Source organism: Apteryx mantelli, chromosome 2, assembly GCF_036417845.1.
Source record: "Apteryx mantelli isolate bAptMan1 chromosome 2, bAptMan1.hap1, whole genome shotgun sequence".
Classification (NCBI taxonomy): domain Eukaryota; kingdom Metazoa; phylum Chordata; class Aves; order Apterygiformes; family Apterygidae; genus Apteryx; species Apteryx mantelli.
The window spans coordinates 108,247,070-108,265,412 of NC_089979.1; the positions used below are offsets into that span (position 1 = coordinate 108,247,070).

Consider the following 18,343-nt stretch of genomic DNA (forward strand, 5'->3'; position numbering starts at 1 on the left):
TTTACCTGCGCTTTAATCTTACCCCTTGTGGCCAAGAAGGCCAGTGGTCTCCTGGGCTGCATTAGGAAGAGTGTTGCCAGCAGGTGGAGGTGATTCCCCCCTCTCTGCTCAGCCCTGGTGAGGCCACATCTGGAACTACTGAAGCAAGTCCAGCAAAGGACTACTAAGATGGTGAAGGGACTGGAGCATCTCTCATATGAGGAAAAGCTGAGAGAGCTGGGCCTGTTCAGCCTGGAGAAGAGAAGGCTGAGGGGGGATCTTATCAATGTGTGTAAGTATCTGAAGGGAGTGTGTCAAGAGGATGGGGCCAGACTCTTTTCAGTGGTGCCCAGTGACAGGACATGAGGCAATGGGCACAAACTGAAACACAGGAAGGTCCGTCTGAACATGAGGAGAAACTTCTTTACTGTGAGGGTGACAGAGCACTGGAACAGGTTGCCCAGAGAAGGTGTGGGGTCTCCATCCTTGGAGATACTCAAAAGTCGTCTGCACACAATCCTGGGCAACATGCTGTAGATGACCCTGCTTGAGCAGGGGGTTGGACTAGATGATCTCCAGAGGTCCCGTCCAACCTCAACCGTTCTGTGACGATTCTGTGATCTCCAGGAGATTATTGGCCCCTCCATTTGCTAAACCTACCCTAAATCAGTGCTTATTTTCACGCTCAAGTTAATGCATTTTGTCTGTACTTCCCTTTCCCCTGGGTAATTTGAGAAGCAGCTGGAAGCTGGTTGCTCCATGGCCAACTCCGTGCATCCCTTGGACTGTTGCGGCAGGCAACGTTGAGGTGCTTCTCCGAAGGGCTTCCTGACCATCCACCATTGCTCATGTGATGCTGCCTCAAGAGGGGACGGTATGCACAGACGAAGCGAAGCAGGCCCACCAAGCTCAGCCCTTCCACATCTCACCCACATGCACACCTGAACCTAGTCTTTCCTCTTCTCCCATGAACCCTGTCTAGGCCATGCTAAAACCAGCCTGAGGACATGTCTGGAAGCAAGAAATGAAGATGTCTGGAGAATCTGACCTCTTATACACTGCGGTGTAAATGTCATCAAGATGATTCCTGTAACAGGCAGTCATTAAAGCACACAAAGACAGGTTGTCAAAGTCCTCAGAAGCTGGTTTTGGCATAAGCGACGTATTCACATGTAATTGCTGTAATGTCAGATTCTGCAAAGAGTTCTCCTGTTTTCTGAGGAGCGCCATGCACGTCATCTCAGGCTTTTACACACCCAGCTGGTAAAGTTTTCTTGTTAAACCAAGATGTTTAAAAAATAAATAAAAATAAAAGTAACCATACATGCACACACAAAAAACAGTCTTATCTGGCAAGGCTCTTTTAATGTTGTACTTTTACCAAACCACGGTACATACTTCAAATAAGGCCTAATAGATTATACTCTTTATAAATTTACAAACAGTTTATTCTCCTTAAAGAGATCATATTACTTTTATCGGTCTTGTGTATTTCAATGAATTACATGTTTATTCAAGCATAACATAGCAAATGTAGCCATAAATCTGTAGACTAAATGTCTATAACAGAGGAATCTCAGATACACTATACTTTCAGATTAGCATTTTTTTAATATACACATTTTTGTTCAAATAACTGTCATATCCTGATAAAGCTTTCTCTTCCCATGGGAAAAATTGTGCTCAGTAAAAAAAACTGTGGATTAGAATAACTGGCAACAGACATCTTGTTTCACCCACCAGGAAGCTGGGCCAGCATTGGAGGCACATAACCCTGGGATTGGCTTTCAACCTGGTTTGGAGGGACAGGGTGAGAGGCTGGTTTAGCTTTCCTGATCAATAATGGCCCTGTGCATTTACTGGGTGCAGACTGCTTGGCAACAACGTTGTGGCAGGAGTGAGATAGGAAAGCACGAGCTACTTTTTTATCTCTAACCAAGAGCCCAAACTATTGAGAGCTGGCTGGCCAGTAGATAGAGATTACTCACACATGGCATACAGACAGAAAGTATAAAGAAAAAAAGAAGGAGTAAAGGAAAACTATAAGTAAAATAACCTGCCTCAGTAGCAATTTTGTCAGTGTTTTGCTACTGCTATGTTTACGAATCTCTGCCTGAATCCTCATTCAGGTCCTACTCTCTGCTGACCCCTTTTCCTGCCTACTAGGCTATATCCATAGCCCAGATGGTGCTAGGTTGCTGTCTTGCCAAGCAAAGCTAGAGAAATAGTAGCACCTCACTAAAGTGTGAAGACCCCAATAGCTTGCTAAAGAAACTGTGTTTTGAGGCCCTCACACTAGTCACCATAATGTGCTGTGCATGGCAGGTGCTTCTGGAGAGTTATATGATGCAGATGGCTTCAATCCCACTCTCAAAGACTGAGAAATAAGTTTCTGCTTCAGCCCAGTGTGTCCCCACCAGAGAACCAATGAGGAAGGAAAACACCAAAAAAAAACAAACACGGAGACAAAAAACAAATCCAAACCATAGCTGAATAATAAAATCAAAATACAAGCCCGCATCCCAGGTCCCACTTGCAACAGAGACAAGTGGTTACTTTCCAAAGGCTGCAGCACCAGCCATTCTGTAGCTCCTAAATAACAACAGTTTGGCAATAATTACCATGCACAAAGTAAAGGCCACTTATAAAACATCTCCATAAAAATATCTATTTATCTATATATCTCTCTCTATATATGTCAGTAAGAAGCTTCCAAATGAGCACATTCCAAGCTCTCTGTAATGGGGGAATTTATTGAATCCCCACGAATTAATCTGATTCCCATGAAATAAAACACTGTTTGTTAGGTATGACATCTACGTGTAGGATTACATCAGTACAGACCATTTCCAGCAGGCTGTTAATCAGCAGTAGTCAAACAGTGTGGCAGAGTTGTCAAGGAGCTGAAGCCTTTGAGGAATGTTGTGCCGAATTAAGCCATTGTGTCAGAGGAACTCCCTGAACTCTGGCTGCTCAGTGAACGGTTTGCTAAGACTAAAGATATTTTATGTCACACCTGCACAGCCCACTGATGTGTCTTGATCCACTGAAGAGCAGAGCGGAATTAAATACCTTCCATATCGGGATATGAAGTGAAACCAACCATGCAATGCGAATTTGTGGAAAGCAAATGCACTGTGCTTCAAAGTAAGACTTAATGGGAATCAAGAGATGCCTTCGCCTTCTCTATTCAAAAGTGACTTTGATCCCATGTCTTAAGTAGTTGGGGCTTCAAAAGATCAGACACAATGTAGGGGTTGCAACAGAGTGAGTATAATATCTCAGAAACTCCACATAGAGAAGCAGGTTTTGGTTTTCCCCCATCTAAGTGAGAATAGATGCTGGTCCAATGAAAACAAAATTCTTTCATAAACACTGTTAAGAATTTTCCTGGACATGGTAATAGCTGAAATCTGTGAGAGTGGTGAGGTGTTGCCCCTGTTGAGACAGACCTTTAAAACTCCAAGTGATTAAAACCATTAGAGGCAATGCTTTTATAATGGCGCTATAAAAACTTCAGAGGATACCACTGGCCTTTTATATGTGCCACAAAAGCACAAGGGAAAGGCACATCTGAGGATTAATTCTGACATCTTGTGCCCCTGAAGAAAATGAAAGATAGCTTTTGCCAGACATTTGCTTTAGAATTTATATCTCCTGGGAAAAATATGAACTGAACAGAACAAGGTGAGCATGCTGAACGGAAGGAAGTGTAGATGCATGTTTTTAGACTCTCTTTGCCAGACAAGGCTGTAATTTTGGAACAAATACAAACAAGTTAGAAAACAATGCTGCAGATGGTGGAAAACAACCTTTTACTTTCAGTCACTGAGTACTATAAACGGGAAAAACTGCTGCAAATATAACATGTGATACGAGTTCAGCGGCATACAACCTTCCCACTAAATTAGTCACATTTTAGGGAGGTGAGAGAGCTCAGCGTAAGTCAAAGTAGCAAGTGTTACTGAGAGCTGTGGAGGAGTTTACATATCATGACAGTAAAAGGTGGTGGTTTTATCAGTGAGAGGAGGCTTTTCTAAACTAGAGGAAGAGATGGGAAAAAACAGAACTGTTTGTTAGCCAATTTCTTTCCATTCGGCCTTAGGTGGTGGGTAGCGGGTTGGGAAAGACAAACAAGGGGAAGTTAGATCTGTACAGCATTTTACTCCTACACCAGGAATATTACGCTGGGCTTCAGGGTGTGCTCCAGTGGGAATTTCTTTTTGTTACCTTGCCCTGTTGCAGCAGTTTATATATCAGGAATAAAGATCACATTAATGCAAGTTACAGACACACAAAAAAAAAACCCTCTGCAAGCAGGCCTTGATTTTATAACAGAATCTAAAGTACAACTAGCTGTTGATATGGTGTCCAGTCATCCCAACATACGTCAGTGCTTTATTGTGGCATACCATAAATTTATTTTTAAACATTTACCTAATACAGATATTTAAGACCAAGCAGCACTGGTTTGTCGGACCAGTCTGCAAATGATTTATGGACTGTTCCAAGGTCAGACTGCTTCAGGGACACACTAACAGTAGCTCTGAGGATACTCAATTTAGAGAATAAATATTAGCATAAATGGGATGACTGCCTTGTCTTTATTCAGCTAAGTTTATTTATCTCACATACTTGCATGTGGCTTTAAAAAAAATGGCACAGAGTTGGCTGGTTGCCCCACTGCTGACCAAAGCCAGGACTGAATACAGGAGCTCTGTTAGGCTGGGGATTTCCCAGAGGAAGCCTGCTTCAACCTGACTTGCATCACCTGAAGTTACTGCTTGCTGCCTGATTCAAGAGTTTGTTGACTTGCTCCAGTGGCTCTTTCCAGTCTGGCTTAAATAAGAGTTTCTTGACAGCCTACAGACTGGAAAATGGCACCAGTGGGAAAAGGACGGGAGAAAGGGGAAAATAGACAGGGACAGGCAGCAACACACCTAAAAATTGCCTTTGAAGCAAGGCCAGACCAAGAGCTAGAAGAACAGCCTGAGACTTGGTGATTTTGTGCTCTGCCACCAACTGCCTAGAGCACCTCACTTACTTAAGTTTCATACCTTCAACTGTATTCTTGCCACAGTTTTTTTAAAACACGTGAAAGACAGGAGAAGCTCAAATATTTTGGCTAAAAAGTATGAGCATGGTATATGAATAGCCACATCACTGCATCTATCCTAAATCACTAGCTGGAGGGCAACAAGAAACTCTTCCAGGTATTTATTGTTTAGCATGCTAAACTTTCCCTCAGATTGAGTAATTCCAATAATTTACATTTCCTATTTCTTAGAAAATGTCATCTACCTGCCTTGACATGAATTTTCAACTAAAAAACCCTTATTATAGCAGTCCTTTGCAAGAATCCAGAATGACAGTTAATATTATCAGTATAAATGTCCTTATGCTCTAATAATTAATATGGTAGTAGTACATCTCTGATATTTGTAGAGAATAGAATTAATTCTGTGAAATGTAAGTCTGAGGAAATATCCATTTGCTATGCCCTATTACATACCAGAGCAGTAACATCAATAAGTGCTTAAACAAGGGATACAGACTTTTCTCTCATATTGGTTGTTTAATCTGGATGTTTTTCCATTTAAAAAAAAGATTACTAGCAGGAGCACAAGCAGACATTATTGGAAGCTGATGTATCACAGAAGGAATAGGACGCATTAAATTTGTTATTTGATCTAAATATATTTGCAGAATACCTTCATCCCAAACTCCTTTTCACAGGAGCAGTTCTGGTTGTGCTTTATATCACTTAGAATAATTGGTTCACTTCGATCATATGCTGTTTTGAAAATAGAAAACTACTCAAAAGAAATACTCTCTGCGTAGGGATCTGTTCATATCAGAATTTCCCTTTTATATGAAGTGACTTCTTTTAAAGAGTTTATCAGCCATTTTTCTTCCTGGTTTGTAAGCTGATGGCATAATCAGGGTTTAGAGCACAGTGTTTCAGGAAAACTGCCTATATGTGGAAGTCAGAGTTAAACAGAGTTTTACAGAGAACTGTATTATGGATTTAAATGGAGTCTTACAAAGAGAACTGTGTTATGGATTCTTAAATAAATATTTTTGGCGTAACTAGGTCCAAGTTTGCTCTCATTTAAAGTAGCATGAGAAATATTGTAGGGCAAAGTCTGAGTTTATCTCCAAAATTTCACTTAATTTCAAGTACGAGTGATTCTGCTAGCACTGCAGACTCCCGTATTTGAAACAAGCTTGGTATAATTATGTTATCCGCTGTATACCCACACTATGGCAGTAAATACTTAAGAGCTGCAGACATCTCATCCAAAATGGCCTTGTATTTCAATGTGCACCTGCACACCCCCACACTTGTGACCTCAGTGAACCACACGTTGTGACAGCAAGAAGCAAAGACTTTGCTGCTTTGTGTCACAGTGCACACGTATCAGAAATGGTTTAAACTTAAAGAATCTTTACTCCAATATCTTTGCCCTGGGACTTTCCTATATAAATGAAAAATATTCCTTTGGTCCCTGGGACCGTGTTCCCCTCTGACGCTTACAACAGTCAGTACAGTCAAAACCTGGTCACAAGGCATCACAGGACTTGACCCGCAATTATATTCTGCAAGGGGCATTAAGGTCTTGGACAGGGCCAAGACTTTGGAATGGTGGTTAAGGCAATTTATTCTGTAGACAGAGCAACAAATCGGTACAATCACAGTCCTGCTGACTCTGGTGGCTGTTGCACTGATGCGTCTTTGCCTAGATTTCACACTCTTTTACTCAAGTGCACTTAAGTAGTTCTTTTATAAAAATGCTTTCTCATAAAAACTTTTTAAAGCCTGATAAAGTAGTTTATTAAGAGAAACAGACCCAAGTCTGTGGAGCTGTGCATACATTTTCTTGATGACTTCAACACAAGGCTCACATTCAAAAAGGAAAGGATAGATCTACGAGAGGAAAAGAAGGCAAGTGACCCACAGCAAGTCATTTTTAGAGTGGAACTTGTGCAAAGCAGGCAATGCTGCCGATACCGCAATAACAAAGAGAAGCAGTGGCAGAACCTGGTGCTGCTGTTGTGCAGAATGGTCAGAATGGGAAAAATAACTCCAGAAAGGCAATCATTTCATCTGTATCAAAACGCTATGCTCAGATTCTCAGTCAACCTCCACAGGTGTGAATTTACACTACCCAAGACTCTTGGACACAACATGCCATAAGAGCTGCCTGATGTAGGAAGAACCTAAATGCACTTTAGTAATTCTCTCCTGGTTTTGTTTAACCTCTCTTGTTATGTATAACTGCATTCTGAAGTCCCCATGTTTCACGTACTTTGCGTCTTTTCTTATGAGGCAGAAATTTCTGTCCTTTCCAAACTGATTTTCTGGTACTAGAGAAGGAAAAATTACAGACAATGATCAGAACATACAAAGCACAAGGAAACAGATGTTAGGCTAATTAAAACTATTTAGAATTTCTTTCTTTTTTTTATTCACCAATTTTTTTTCTAATAGAACTTTAGTTAAAAGGAAAGACATTCACAGAAGATATTAGGCGTACATACATATTTTCCTTCTTTCATTCTAATTTACATGCTGTTGCTTTTAGAAGGTAAGGCTTTTGTTTCATTTCTCTAGGATGGATAACCAAAAGTGATTAATGAAATTTAGGTTCTGCTTTTCAAAAACTGCGTCCTTACAGAGTCACCATGCTTGCTGGAATGTAAAATAATCCAAGGAAGAAACCATATCAAAAGCTATTGCTTATCAAACAGAGAGAGCTTCACATTTCAGTAGCTACCCTGGAAATCAGATGCATCTGCCATTAAAGGACACACTGTTTTAAATAAAATGTAATTATTTACTAGAGTCTTTTAAACTGAATTCTTATCACTACAATAAACTTATGCATACACACCACTGCTTTGGCAGTCTTAGTAAATTGATAACAAGCATCCTTTCATAAACATCATGCCAGCTAGAGCATGATATTAAAATGCTGCCATACCTTTGAAGCAGTAACTGCTATGCAAGATACAAAGGGTACGGGTATGGTTTAAGACAAGAAAAATACAATGCAGAAATACTCCAGTACCAATTAAAGATACATATTCCTCTTTAACACATCTGAATTTGCTGTCAGTAAATATGGAATAAGCAGTGTCTGAATGATTTTATTAAAAAACAAGACATTGGAATGGTGTTTTTCCCTAAAGGCTGCGTTGATATCAAAATTAGATTTTCAGTATTTTGGGTCTTTGGAGTTCCAAACTCATTACCTGGTGGTCTGTGTGCGTTGTGAATGAGGATCCAAATATTGCTTACATTATTTCACTAACACTGAGACTCCTAATTCTGAGCCCAACCTAGCTTTCTTCAGAGTTAGTGGCAATTTTGCCATTGGTTCCAGTGGAATCGGGAGTAGGCCTTTTAGAAGCACAGCTGGCACGCTTCAGTTCCCCAGCTAGCACTAGGAGTTACATTTTCCTCTGCACTGAAAATAGGTGAAGCAATTAAAGCAGCTGATATAAGACTGATTATTTTAATATTGTTTGGGGAAAGTACAGAGTTTTATGAAAGCAGGATCCACTCTCCTCTCCATCAGATTTTCCCACTACAGGAATATGGATAGTACTTGTCAAACACTATGGATTTTTGTCATAAATAAGAATGGGTGAAGTAAACTAAGAACCTTGTTTTAACCTCCAATAATAGAAACACAGAGGAAGAAGTCCTCAGAGTATATACGATGCTAGCAAAAATATACACGTTACTTCTCTGAGCTTGCTCCTCCTTCATTCCTAAGGCTGTGAGTGGGCAGCACTTGTAATTAGACATAACCATTCTTGAAAATGGAAATACAAAGCAGACAGCCAGAAAGTCACCTACAGTCATCAAATGCCCACACAGAGAACAGCTGCTAGTCTACAATATCATGGCTAAGGTCCAGTTTAAAGAGATACAGAATTGTTAATGTAGCTCTCAGGAAGAATTCTAATGATTAATTCAAAGCGATTGTAGAGTTAGGAAAGTGACTTATCAGGAAAATAATGACCAGTTTGAAGATTATCATCGTTTTAACACAGCATTAATTAACCTCCCATAAAGAGGTCCCTGATGTTCAGTTTAATGGAGAGACACAGATGCTTGCAACTTGATTTAAGAAACTTAAACCCTGTTGTTAAGAAACAAACCCTGAAACATTCAAATTTAAGACACTAATTTACAGCTTCCACACGTGCACTGGTCCAAGGTTATTTTCTAGAGATACTTGCTTGCAAGGTAGTGAGATATTAGCTAGTATTCTTTTAACAAATCAGTGGGTAGATGTCACAGACCTCACTACCATAACCCAGACAACTGTCAGCAGTTTGGCCAAAGACTCAGGTAGGCAGAGACCGAATTGTCTCTCCCTGCTAGCTCCATCCTGAGGCACTTGGCAAATCTGCACAGCAGCTGCCAGGGTTGTATCTCTCATGTGAAGATGCAGAGGATTCTTGTCTCTCAGGTTATGAGTCTGGTCCCCCTCCCAAACATTACATTCAGATTAGAAAGTGAACAACCCAAATCCCAGTCTATGCAAATGATGATATACTCCCTTCTCTTGATAACTCGAAGTTACAGGCAAGGATTTTTTTTTTTTTTTTTTTTGAGAGTGGACTGAAATACCATTAAAAATCAAACTAAATACAACATCACATGGAAGAGAGAACTCTTTCAATCACACAAAGACATCTGTGCTTGAGACATGAAACAACTGAAGTATCTTGCCGAATAGTTAGTGATGCAGTCTAGATTCATTCCATGTTTTAATGTTCTCCAAGGGGTGGAGACTCATCTTACATCTATGATTAAACAAGGATAAGGGCTCATCCACTCAATTAAGCACAAGAGAAGGAAAGGCTAACACTGGAAGCCAGGCAAAAGACTGCAGAGCACAAGAGTGGCAAAGGTGGTTTTCATTCCTACCTGAACCCCTTTGCCACATATTTACCTGAGGAAGTCAATACTTTTTTTTAATTGACAGTGTGTTATATGTTAAGTCCAAATTCATAAAAGGAAGAAATCAATGGGTTTGATTTGGTTTGAAATCTATGTTCAGCAAATCCAGAAGAGGACTATATGCTACCATCCTTAAAATCAAACTATTTTGTCTTGTCTCCCTATCTGACAAATTGTGCTTATAAATTTCTTGCCAGGTAAGACTCCAATATTTTCCTCTCCCTCCATGAAATCTTTTTTTGTTTTGTTTCATTTTATAGCATCAACTAGAAAAATGAAAGATACAAAGCAAAGAGACAAAGAAATTAAAGATGGCAGCTCTGCTCAGTGTATCAGATTGCAGATCTGAATTTAAAAAATAAATCTTTCTTGTAAGCAAAAATGGATTAAACCTGTGCATACTAAACCCATCAATATTAAAGATTAAGTAAATCTAAAACTCTCATGAGCATAAATACTTTTAAAGAGAAACTCTTGGTATTGTTGCTCTGCTTCTAGTGCACAGGAAATGCCTTGCAATACATTCATTTCTTTATTTTGTTCTGCTACACAAACTACCCATAAGGACTTAAAATTTCTATCAAACCAGACCACTGGAGAACTGTGTTCTGTGCAGAGGGCAAGCTAAAGCTACTTTATTGCCATCAAAGGATATTAGCTCTTCAGGCTGCCCCCTCACCATTACTACAAACTGCCTGCCTACTTCTCAGCTGGTGTCTGAAACTCCTCTGGTCCAAGTGACCCCGATCCCTGCTGCACTCAGTATTGTCCTTGCTGTTCTTAAAACCGCCTTAAGAGACTAAAAAAGTTCAGGCAAATCTGTGGATTGAAAATTAACTCTAGCACTGTGTGTTTCTCATATTCTCTCTGGGCAGAGTTTTCAAGCTTCTTTAGTTTCACCTTCCTGCCTGAGCGGACACCGTTAACAGCGGTTTTCTTCCCAAAGGGATTGAAACAAAACATTTAAAGAACAAATGGCTATGCCAAAGTTGCAAAAATTATGTAAAGCCTGCTGGTTCAAATGCATTCACTAAAGCTGTACTAATATTTCTGCGACAGCCTATAAAAAAGAAACAGAAGCAAACAAGGTCTGGCTCTAATTCCCTACTACAATGCTTATGCCTAGGTACAGGATGTGGCAACATGTCACGGGTGGAGCTGAGTTTAACCCGGCCTCAGCTCACCAGTGGCACAGCCAAAGACAAAGATACAGACTACGTCTACAGACTCACTCAGCATCGTCATCCTTCAGAGTCCAACAAAGTAACAGAAAACTAAAGCGTCCTGTGCTTTATGATACTCCTCCTCTCTGGTGGTAGTAGTAGTAGTAAGAACAGTATTTTTACATTGCTGATAAGTAGGGTACACAATCAACAAAGTGCCTGGGTCAAAAGGCTGGTCTCCGACAGGGTGGGCACCCACCGAATGGCATTTTGAGCAAACTGGCAAATAGGATTTGCATTAAGCACCAACCCACTTCTCCCTGTCCCACCCCCACCCTCAACCCCCCAGTTCAAACCACACCAAAACGAAACTTTATACGATAAAGGTTGGGGATTATGGCAACCTGTCTGGAAGTGACTGGCCATGGAGGGAAAAAAAACGCCGAGAACAGCGTTCTGTCACTTGTTCTCGAGACAGAACTATCCACATTTTCAAACAGCTTTTAAAAAATGTAAAAAAAACCGGCCCCGTTTATCGTCACAGGCATTCAGAACCCCTCTAAACGCACACAGAAAAAGACAGGTATTACTGGAAACTTTAACCAATGCTGAAGCTGTAAAGCCGCTCTTTGTTGTAGTTGTTTGGATACAGAAGGGCCAATTTGCTGTAAATAAATATTAAAAAGTATTTCTCTTAAATGCTTGCGATATTCTTTTTTGTTTTTTCTCCAGTCTCAATGTTTTTGGTTTTTTTTGTCACTCGCTCCTCCAGTTGTGCTGATCTTTTTACCGTATATGTGCTCAAGAGTCCGAAGCAGTTTTCTCTCCTCACTGAAAGAGTCCCCTCCCGTCCCCCCATCCTGGCTGGTGCCCCCCCGCGCCCCGGCCGCTCGGGCTCAGATGAGCCATTCTTTTTTGCTCTCATCGATGGTCTCCGTGAAGTTGGGGTCATTGTTCATGACGGCCGCGTCCGCGCTCTCGGCCGACTCTGCCCCTTTGGCCTCGTTGGTGTGGTAGGTGCCCTTGTGGCGAAACATGTAGCGGATAAGGAACACCAGGGTGCAGAGGATGGTGAAGATCACCACAGCGATGACGCCTAAGCAGAGGAGAGGAGAAAAGACGGAAGTAGGGGAGAGAAACGCCACATGCGTTGGGGATGGAGACACTTCCGTACACTTCCCAACCGGATGACCGTACACGTCTATCATAGCCCCTCAACAGTGCCTATAAAATTCGTTTTGTATATTCACCATTGCCTCACTCCACTTGCTAGGCACTGGTTCCACATAATTACAAGTGCAATGGCTTTATCCTCAGATCTGTCCTCAGCTGCGCCCCCTGCAATAGTCTGTTAGGAGTTCAGCCCTCTTACATAGGAGCATCATACATTTTGCCCTCTTAGGCATAGGTATGTATGTGCTAAAAAAGCACTTTTCCTTTTTTGGCCCTTCTCTTCAAATGCCTATCTGTCAGGTGAAGAGGTTATCAAGTTCTCAGGCCAAAAAATCTTGAGATCAGCCAGAAATATTTTATACCACTTTTATTAACTGATGCTTTGGACAACCAGGTTGTTTAGGTATGGTCTGAATTTTCCAAGGAATGTAATACTATCCTTGTAGTACTGTAGGGTGTCAAAGTATTAGGGGAAAAGTGTAAGTAGTAATAAAAATAAAATAAAAAGGAAAAATAAGACAACAAATTGAAACTAAAGCTACTAACCTAAATCTGGGTATGGAAACATAAACCTTTGAGGGGGCCAAGGGAAAGAAACAGGAAATTTAGTTAGACTGCACATACTACTATATTCAGTGTTGCTTCACACAACAACAAAAAAAACAACACCAGCATGTCATTTTATCTGCATCTAGAACTGACTGAAAAATATTAGGCTGATCTTTGAAAAACAATTTCTACATCCTTTCAGAATATAATGCAGTGATAAAGTTCTGTCATGAGAGTTATGCTATAACTCTTCTATACTACGGGACAGGGCAGACAACTGCATGCATGCACAAGTTTTATCAAGATCTTTATTTCTGAAGATGGCCAGGTGGTCTTCATTTAAATGCTAATTCAAGGCCAGTTCTGGAATTACTTAACCTCACCTGGAAACCTATTTCATTGAATGGGATTACCAGCCACATAAATTATAGCAGAACTTGGCTGCTAAAAAACAAGGTAGGATCATGAGTGATTTTTGTCAAGAGTGCAACAAATGGCGTTTGAAATAGAGTCATGTTGAAATGTCATAACTGGGAAAATGTCCTGCCTCTTCATACGAATTAATTCTATAACCTAAGTAACTATACCAATATAGCTCTCTGCATGGATGTTTCATATGTGGATTATGAATACTAATACTTAGATCCGTTTAAAACTGCATCTGAGGGGACAAACTAAATGAGAACAAACCATTTTACCAGAACAATGTGCCTGAATACATAAACTTCTATTTAACTTGTTCTGGTGCAGTTTTCCCACATAGACAGGTCTTAGCAAATAGCTTGAATATGTTACCAACTACAATTCAACCTTCACAATCATACTGCAAAGTATCTTACAAAAAAAAGACATTTTTCCTACCTCCAATAATGGCTGAATTTCTGTTAACTCCATCTCCTATAGCTTGACCGTTGTATGGGAAATCAGCACTGGCTGTAAACAGGAAATTAAAGATTCATGTTGTAACAGCAGTGAAACTTCACACAGTACATCCAACATCCTCAGATACAATTTAAAGAAAATTGTGATATGTATAAGAAGAAAAAGAAACAAAAAATCTTTGCCCAATATCTAATCCCTCAGAACTTGCTTCCTCCTCTCATTATCAAAAATACAAATAAAACAAAGGACATACCAGCAGTAAACACTGCTGTTAATACAGAATGGCATTTGGTTACTCTACTAACATAACTTCAGTAAGATTCTTTAGCACAAAACCAAACAAAACTCTTTCCTTCAGCAGTGCGTGATCACAAAATACCATTACAGAGATTTTTGCCTTTGTCATGGCTATCCATGAGGGAATTCAGAGATTTCCAAGATTTTGTGACAGCCATTGGGTACAACTGCAAGCTGTTTGAAAGAAAAGCTGCCGTCTCTTTTGTTGTTGCAAGCCTAAAATAAGAGAGGGGCAGCATTTTCTGCCTGTCAGAGCCTTGGAGCAGAGTTGCCAAAGGGAGTATGTGCTGGCACCTTAGCTCTCTAGTAGAAAGCCCAATGTGACAGCTTAACTGCTGCTGGAGGTGCTTTTGAGCTAAGATGCCAGACTGTGAATTGGAGCAGCTGAGGCATGGCAGGCAGGAGAGATATCGGGAGAAGATAGCCTCCAGCAGACAGGTGAGGAGATTAAAGAAAGTTCCCTGGGAAGATTTCCCAGCACTCATCTGTCAGAGACCTGAAAAGCAGAGAACCCTTGTGGCAGAGCTGGATGAAGGAATCAGAGCAGGGCTACAGTAGCATCTGGATGGAGGTTTTGGTTTTAACCTCCAGAAACATCACAGAAGATTTTCAAAGGACATCTCATCTATTAAACCTCTCGCCAACATTTTCTTTGTAGTGAGCCGTAGCAATGAGACACTGCATTAAGCAAACCCAAGGAGCTATGCAAGTGTTTCTAATCATTCTCTGTCATAGTAACATGGCATTGATTTTGAAATAGAAAAAGTGTTGTTAAAAGCATTTAATTGGAGATCATTAAAATAATCAAGGATATGAATTACTTCTTAGGTCAGTATTTAAGACCCAGATCTATTTTCCTTTTTGGTGGATCAGGTGACATTTGCCTTGACAGGCCATTAATACATTCATCACCACACCCCAAAACTATCTAAGGAATTCAACTGGCTTTCTGTTAGAACATAGGAAAACCCTTAATAAAGTTCCTTTTGTATCCTGAAGCAGCTGTACAGAAGAATGAATGGCTTCAGCTTGCCACGTGGCCCAAAAGGAGTTTTGGGGTAGAGTAGCCTCCTATGCGCATACTCTGGAGAGAGTCAAACCAGCTGTGTTGAGCTGTTGGCTGGTAGAGCCTGTGCAAAGAAACAAAGAGAGCATTTCTCAGGACTCAGTGAAGGGGGCCTGGCCTGTGTTTTTTGCCAGTCGCACTTGTCCCTTTGACATTTGTTAGTACTCTGGCTTCTGAAAACAGCATTTCTGCACCTTGCTAAAACAAACCAGTCTTAAAAAATGTAGAAGATAAATAAATACCTGATTCCATATCAGTGTTTTTTTCTCCCAAAGAACCTTACTGTGCAGGACCATGAATGTTTCCTACAGAGAGATTTTGGCATAGGGTCCATAATACTATCCTTACAGCATTGAAAGGGAAGGGCAGGCAGAAGGAAAATAAACCCTAAGTTTAAACTTAGCACCCCCCTGCTCCTCAAGCAAAATTGTAAAGGCAAATTACTCCTTTTGGAAAACCCTCAGGCTTGCCCAATTGTAAGGAAATTGCTCTCTCCCATTGCAGCCCCAAAGGAGGCCCCTTGCCATAGGAGCAGCACCACACGCAGTACCAAATCCTACCCCTTCCTTGCATGGTTTGGAGTTGCTCCCATGTCTCTGCATAGAAAATCTTAGAATCAACAACAATTGCAGTTCCCCCTTCCCTTATGACTGTGTAGGGAACACCACCTTCTTTTTTAAAGGTTGTTTTGAGGGCAATGGCATGAGCGGAGTGTGAAGAAAGAGGAAGGCTGCTGTTGATGGCAGCATGGTCTCTCCTGGGCTGCCACATCGTGACAGCTACGCTGCAGGAGGAAATCCTGACAGATCGAGGACCAGGGCTTACGATGTTCAGTGGCCACTGAAGTACACCACAAGACAGTGAAGGCACGTGAAACTACACCCTTGGTCTCGTCTGAGAACCGCTGCTAAAAGAAACATCCTTCATATCTCTGTCTGTGGGTGCTTTCCTTTGGACCTAGTGATTCTACAGGCTCGGGAAGAGAGGTCCACTGGATCAGCTCAGTCTGAAACTCACCTCCAAGTCTGACAAGGAAGAAATAGGAATATGTGTCTGGGGACAGTGGACAAAGCCACTGCACATCAGATCAGATTGTGCATATGCAACTGCTGAAATACCAGGAGCACTGTCATGGAAAAGGGAAGCAGATGCATGTACATCTTTTGTTAAAGCACCTGCAGCAGTATTGGCAGATATTACCACTGTAATTCATGAATTCCTGTTTTGTTGCTCTTGTGTCAGCAGGAGGCCTGGGTATGCCACTGTACTGAATATATTACTATACATAGGTAGAGGAGGAAGAAAAGAATTCATTACTATCTCCCTGGGTGAAAGCTTCCTTGAAATTCTTCAGGACAGCAGTAGCTTAAATGATCAGAAATAGCTAGAGAATAAGGGTTGAGGAACTGTAAAAGAGTAATGCTTTCAGCAGCAATTAGGCAGAAGAGAGTCTGTCAAGCTGCATCTTTGACCCACCCAAGGGAGCTTAACCAGAGAGTACTGTCACCAGCAGGTACCAAAATGCAGGTATTTTGGATATCAGTTATGCATTCAGACACATGGACTTCTCTGACCTTACTACAGTTCATTCCTCTGCAATATTAAATAACTTTGTCAAGACAACTAACAAGATTCTTCCTTTGCTGTTGAAATTAAGTAATTAAATGAGGAAAGAACATGTTAGGACAAGCTCACATGTTAGGACAAGCTCACAAAGGGGCAACAGTAATACTGTGCTCTGGTAAAAGCACAGAAAAATCTAGAGTGCCAGTCACAGGCTTTAAAGACTAACCCCTAAGATATTTCAAAGTGACTGGTCAGATAAAATGAATATTGTTACTACTGACTCTCACCTTTCATGGGAAACTGAATCACAGTGAGTGGTATAATAACTAGCTCGCATGGCTATGATATGCAGTTGAAGTACTTGATGACTTGCTAATGGGCAAGTGTGTGCCTTCATTTTTCTATCACAGCTAGGGACACCTCTTTCCTGTTCAAATCCTTCCATTATCACTGTGACATTAATTTTAACTCCATGTCTCAGCAAGACCTTTCTCACTGCCTCATACTTGTACCTCAATAACATCAAATGATGACTTGCCTGGAGCAAATAGGTGTTATGGAGCTGCAGTTATTTTATGCAGCTACCCTGCAAAGCCAAAGTAAATTTCTTGCTCACGGAGACAAGAAGTGAGTTGTGGATGTAATGTAAGGTGGGTGTGGGAAGGATATTGTAGAAGTTTTGGTCTAAATGCAGTGCTACCTAATTGTTAGCTGAGGCCACAAATAGGACTACTTAGTTTTCCTTTATAACCTGGTCTACACAGGTTGCTTCAGAACAACTGATTCCCAGATGGTTTGGGGACTGTACTGGAAAGGTTTCCTTATCTCGGGAGCTCTTTCTGAATCTCCCCCAACTTTCTCTGAGTAGCCATGGTCTCATTTGTGTGAATAGAAACATGGAGAACAGAGCAAATAGCTTTTTAATTCATCTTGGAAAATAGTTACATATTGGCTCAAGAGATGCACCACTAGTTCCCTGAAATCCTCTGCTTATGCAGCTGCGACACAGAGCTTGCAGCCCACAGTCTGTAGTCAGAACACACCACAGAGATTTTTCTAAAACCTACAGCTATTGCAAGGATGTCATGAACTGTTTTAGGAAACTAAGTTCATCTGTGGCTTACTAATACCCTATCAGCTGGTTCCCTTCCAGAATTCAAACTGGGTGATGCTGTTTTTTTATACCCTTTCTTCCCACAGCAGGCCACTAGACTTGCTTCAAATATGATCATCCTGAAGTTAACCTACATGAAAGGACACAGCATACTTTGCTGTCTCTTTCCCTCATGGACTGCTGTTGATGAGGTGATAGTTTCAATAACTGCCACAGAGTAAATCTACAGAGAGTCTAAACTGAAGTTTTGCGCTTTTTGACTTTCTGTTATTAGTCTGAGGGTAAATAGGATTAAAGGGACTTCGTAACACCTATAAGGGTGATTAAGGATCGACTGCAGGCAAAATCTGCATATTGGCCATCATTTTAATGATATTTGAAATTTCAGACCACTACAAAAGTGTGGCAGGAGATCTAACATCATCCTGCATATTGAACTTGGTCACTGCCACAGCCACCTGCAATACAGCAGGACTCACTGAATGGAAAGGGGAGATGGGACTGGACAAACAGATCATGAGTAGGATTGGATATTCAAGGTAACAGATGTGGCTGAGTAGGATTAGACATTCAAG

At 40.9% G+C, this 18,343-nt stretch overlaps 1 protein-coding gene across 1 annotated transcript in view; it reads right to left on the reverse strand.

Moving 5' to 3' along the window:
• Positions 1-12,017: 12,017 nt before the first annotated feature.
• Positions 12,018-18,343, reverse strand: part of CNTNAP2 (contactin associated protein 2) — a 1,164,397-nt gene continuing 1,158,071 nt past the window's right edge. Inside the window, exons 23-24 of the mRNA XM_013955738.2 lie at positions 13,705-13,776; positions 12,018-12,217 (exon numbers count right to left, since the gene is read on the reverse strand). Of these exons, the coding sequence (XP_013811192.2) occupies positions 12,018-12,217; positions 13,705-13,776 (272 nt within the window). The remainder of the gene's footprint in view (positions 12,218-13,704; positions 13,777-18,343) is intronic.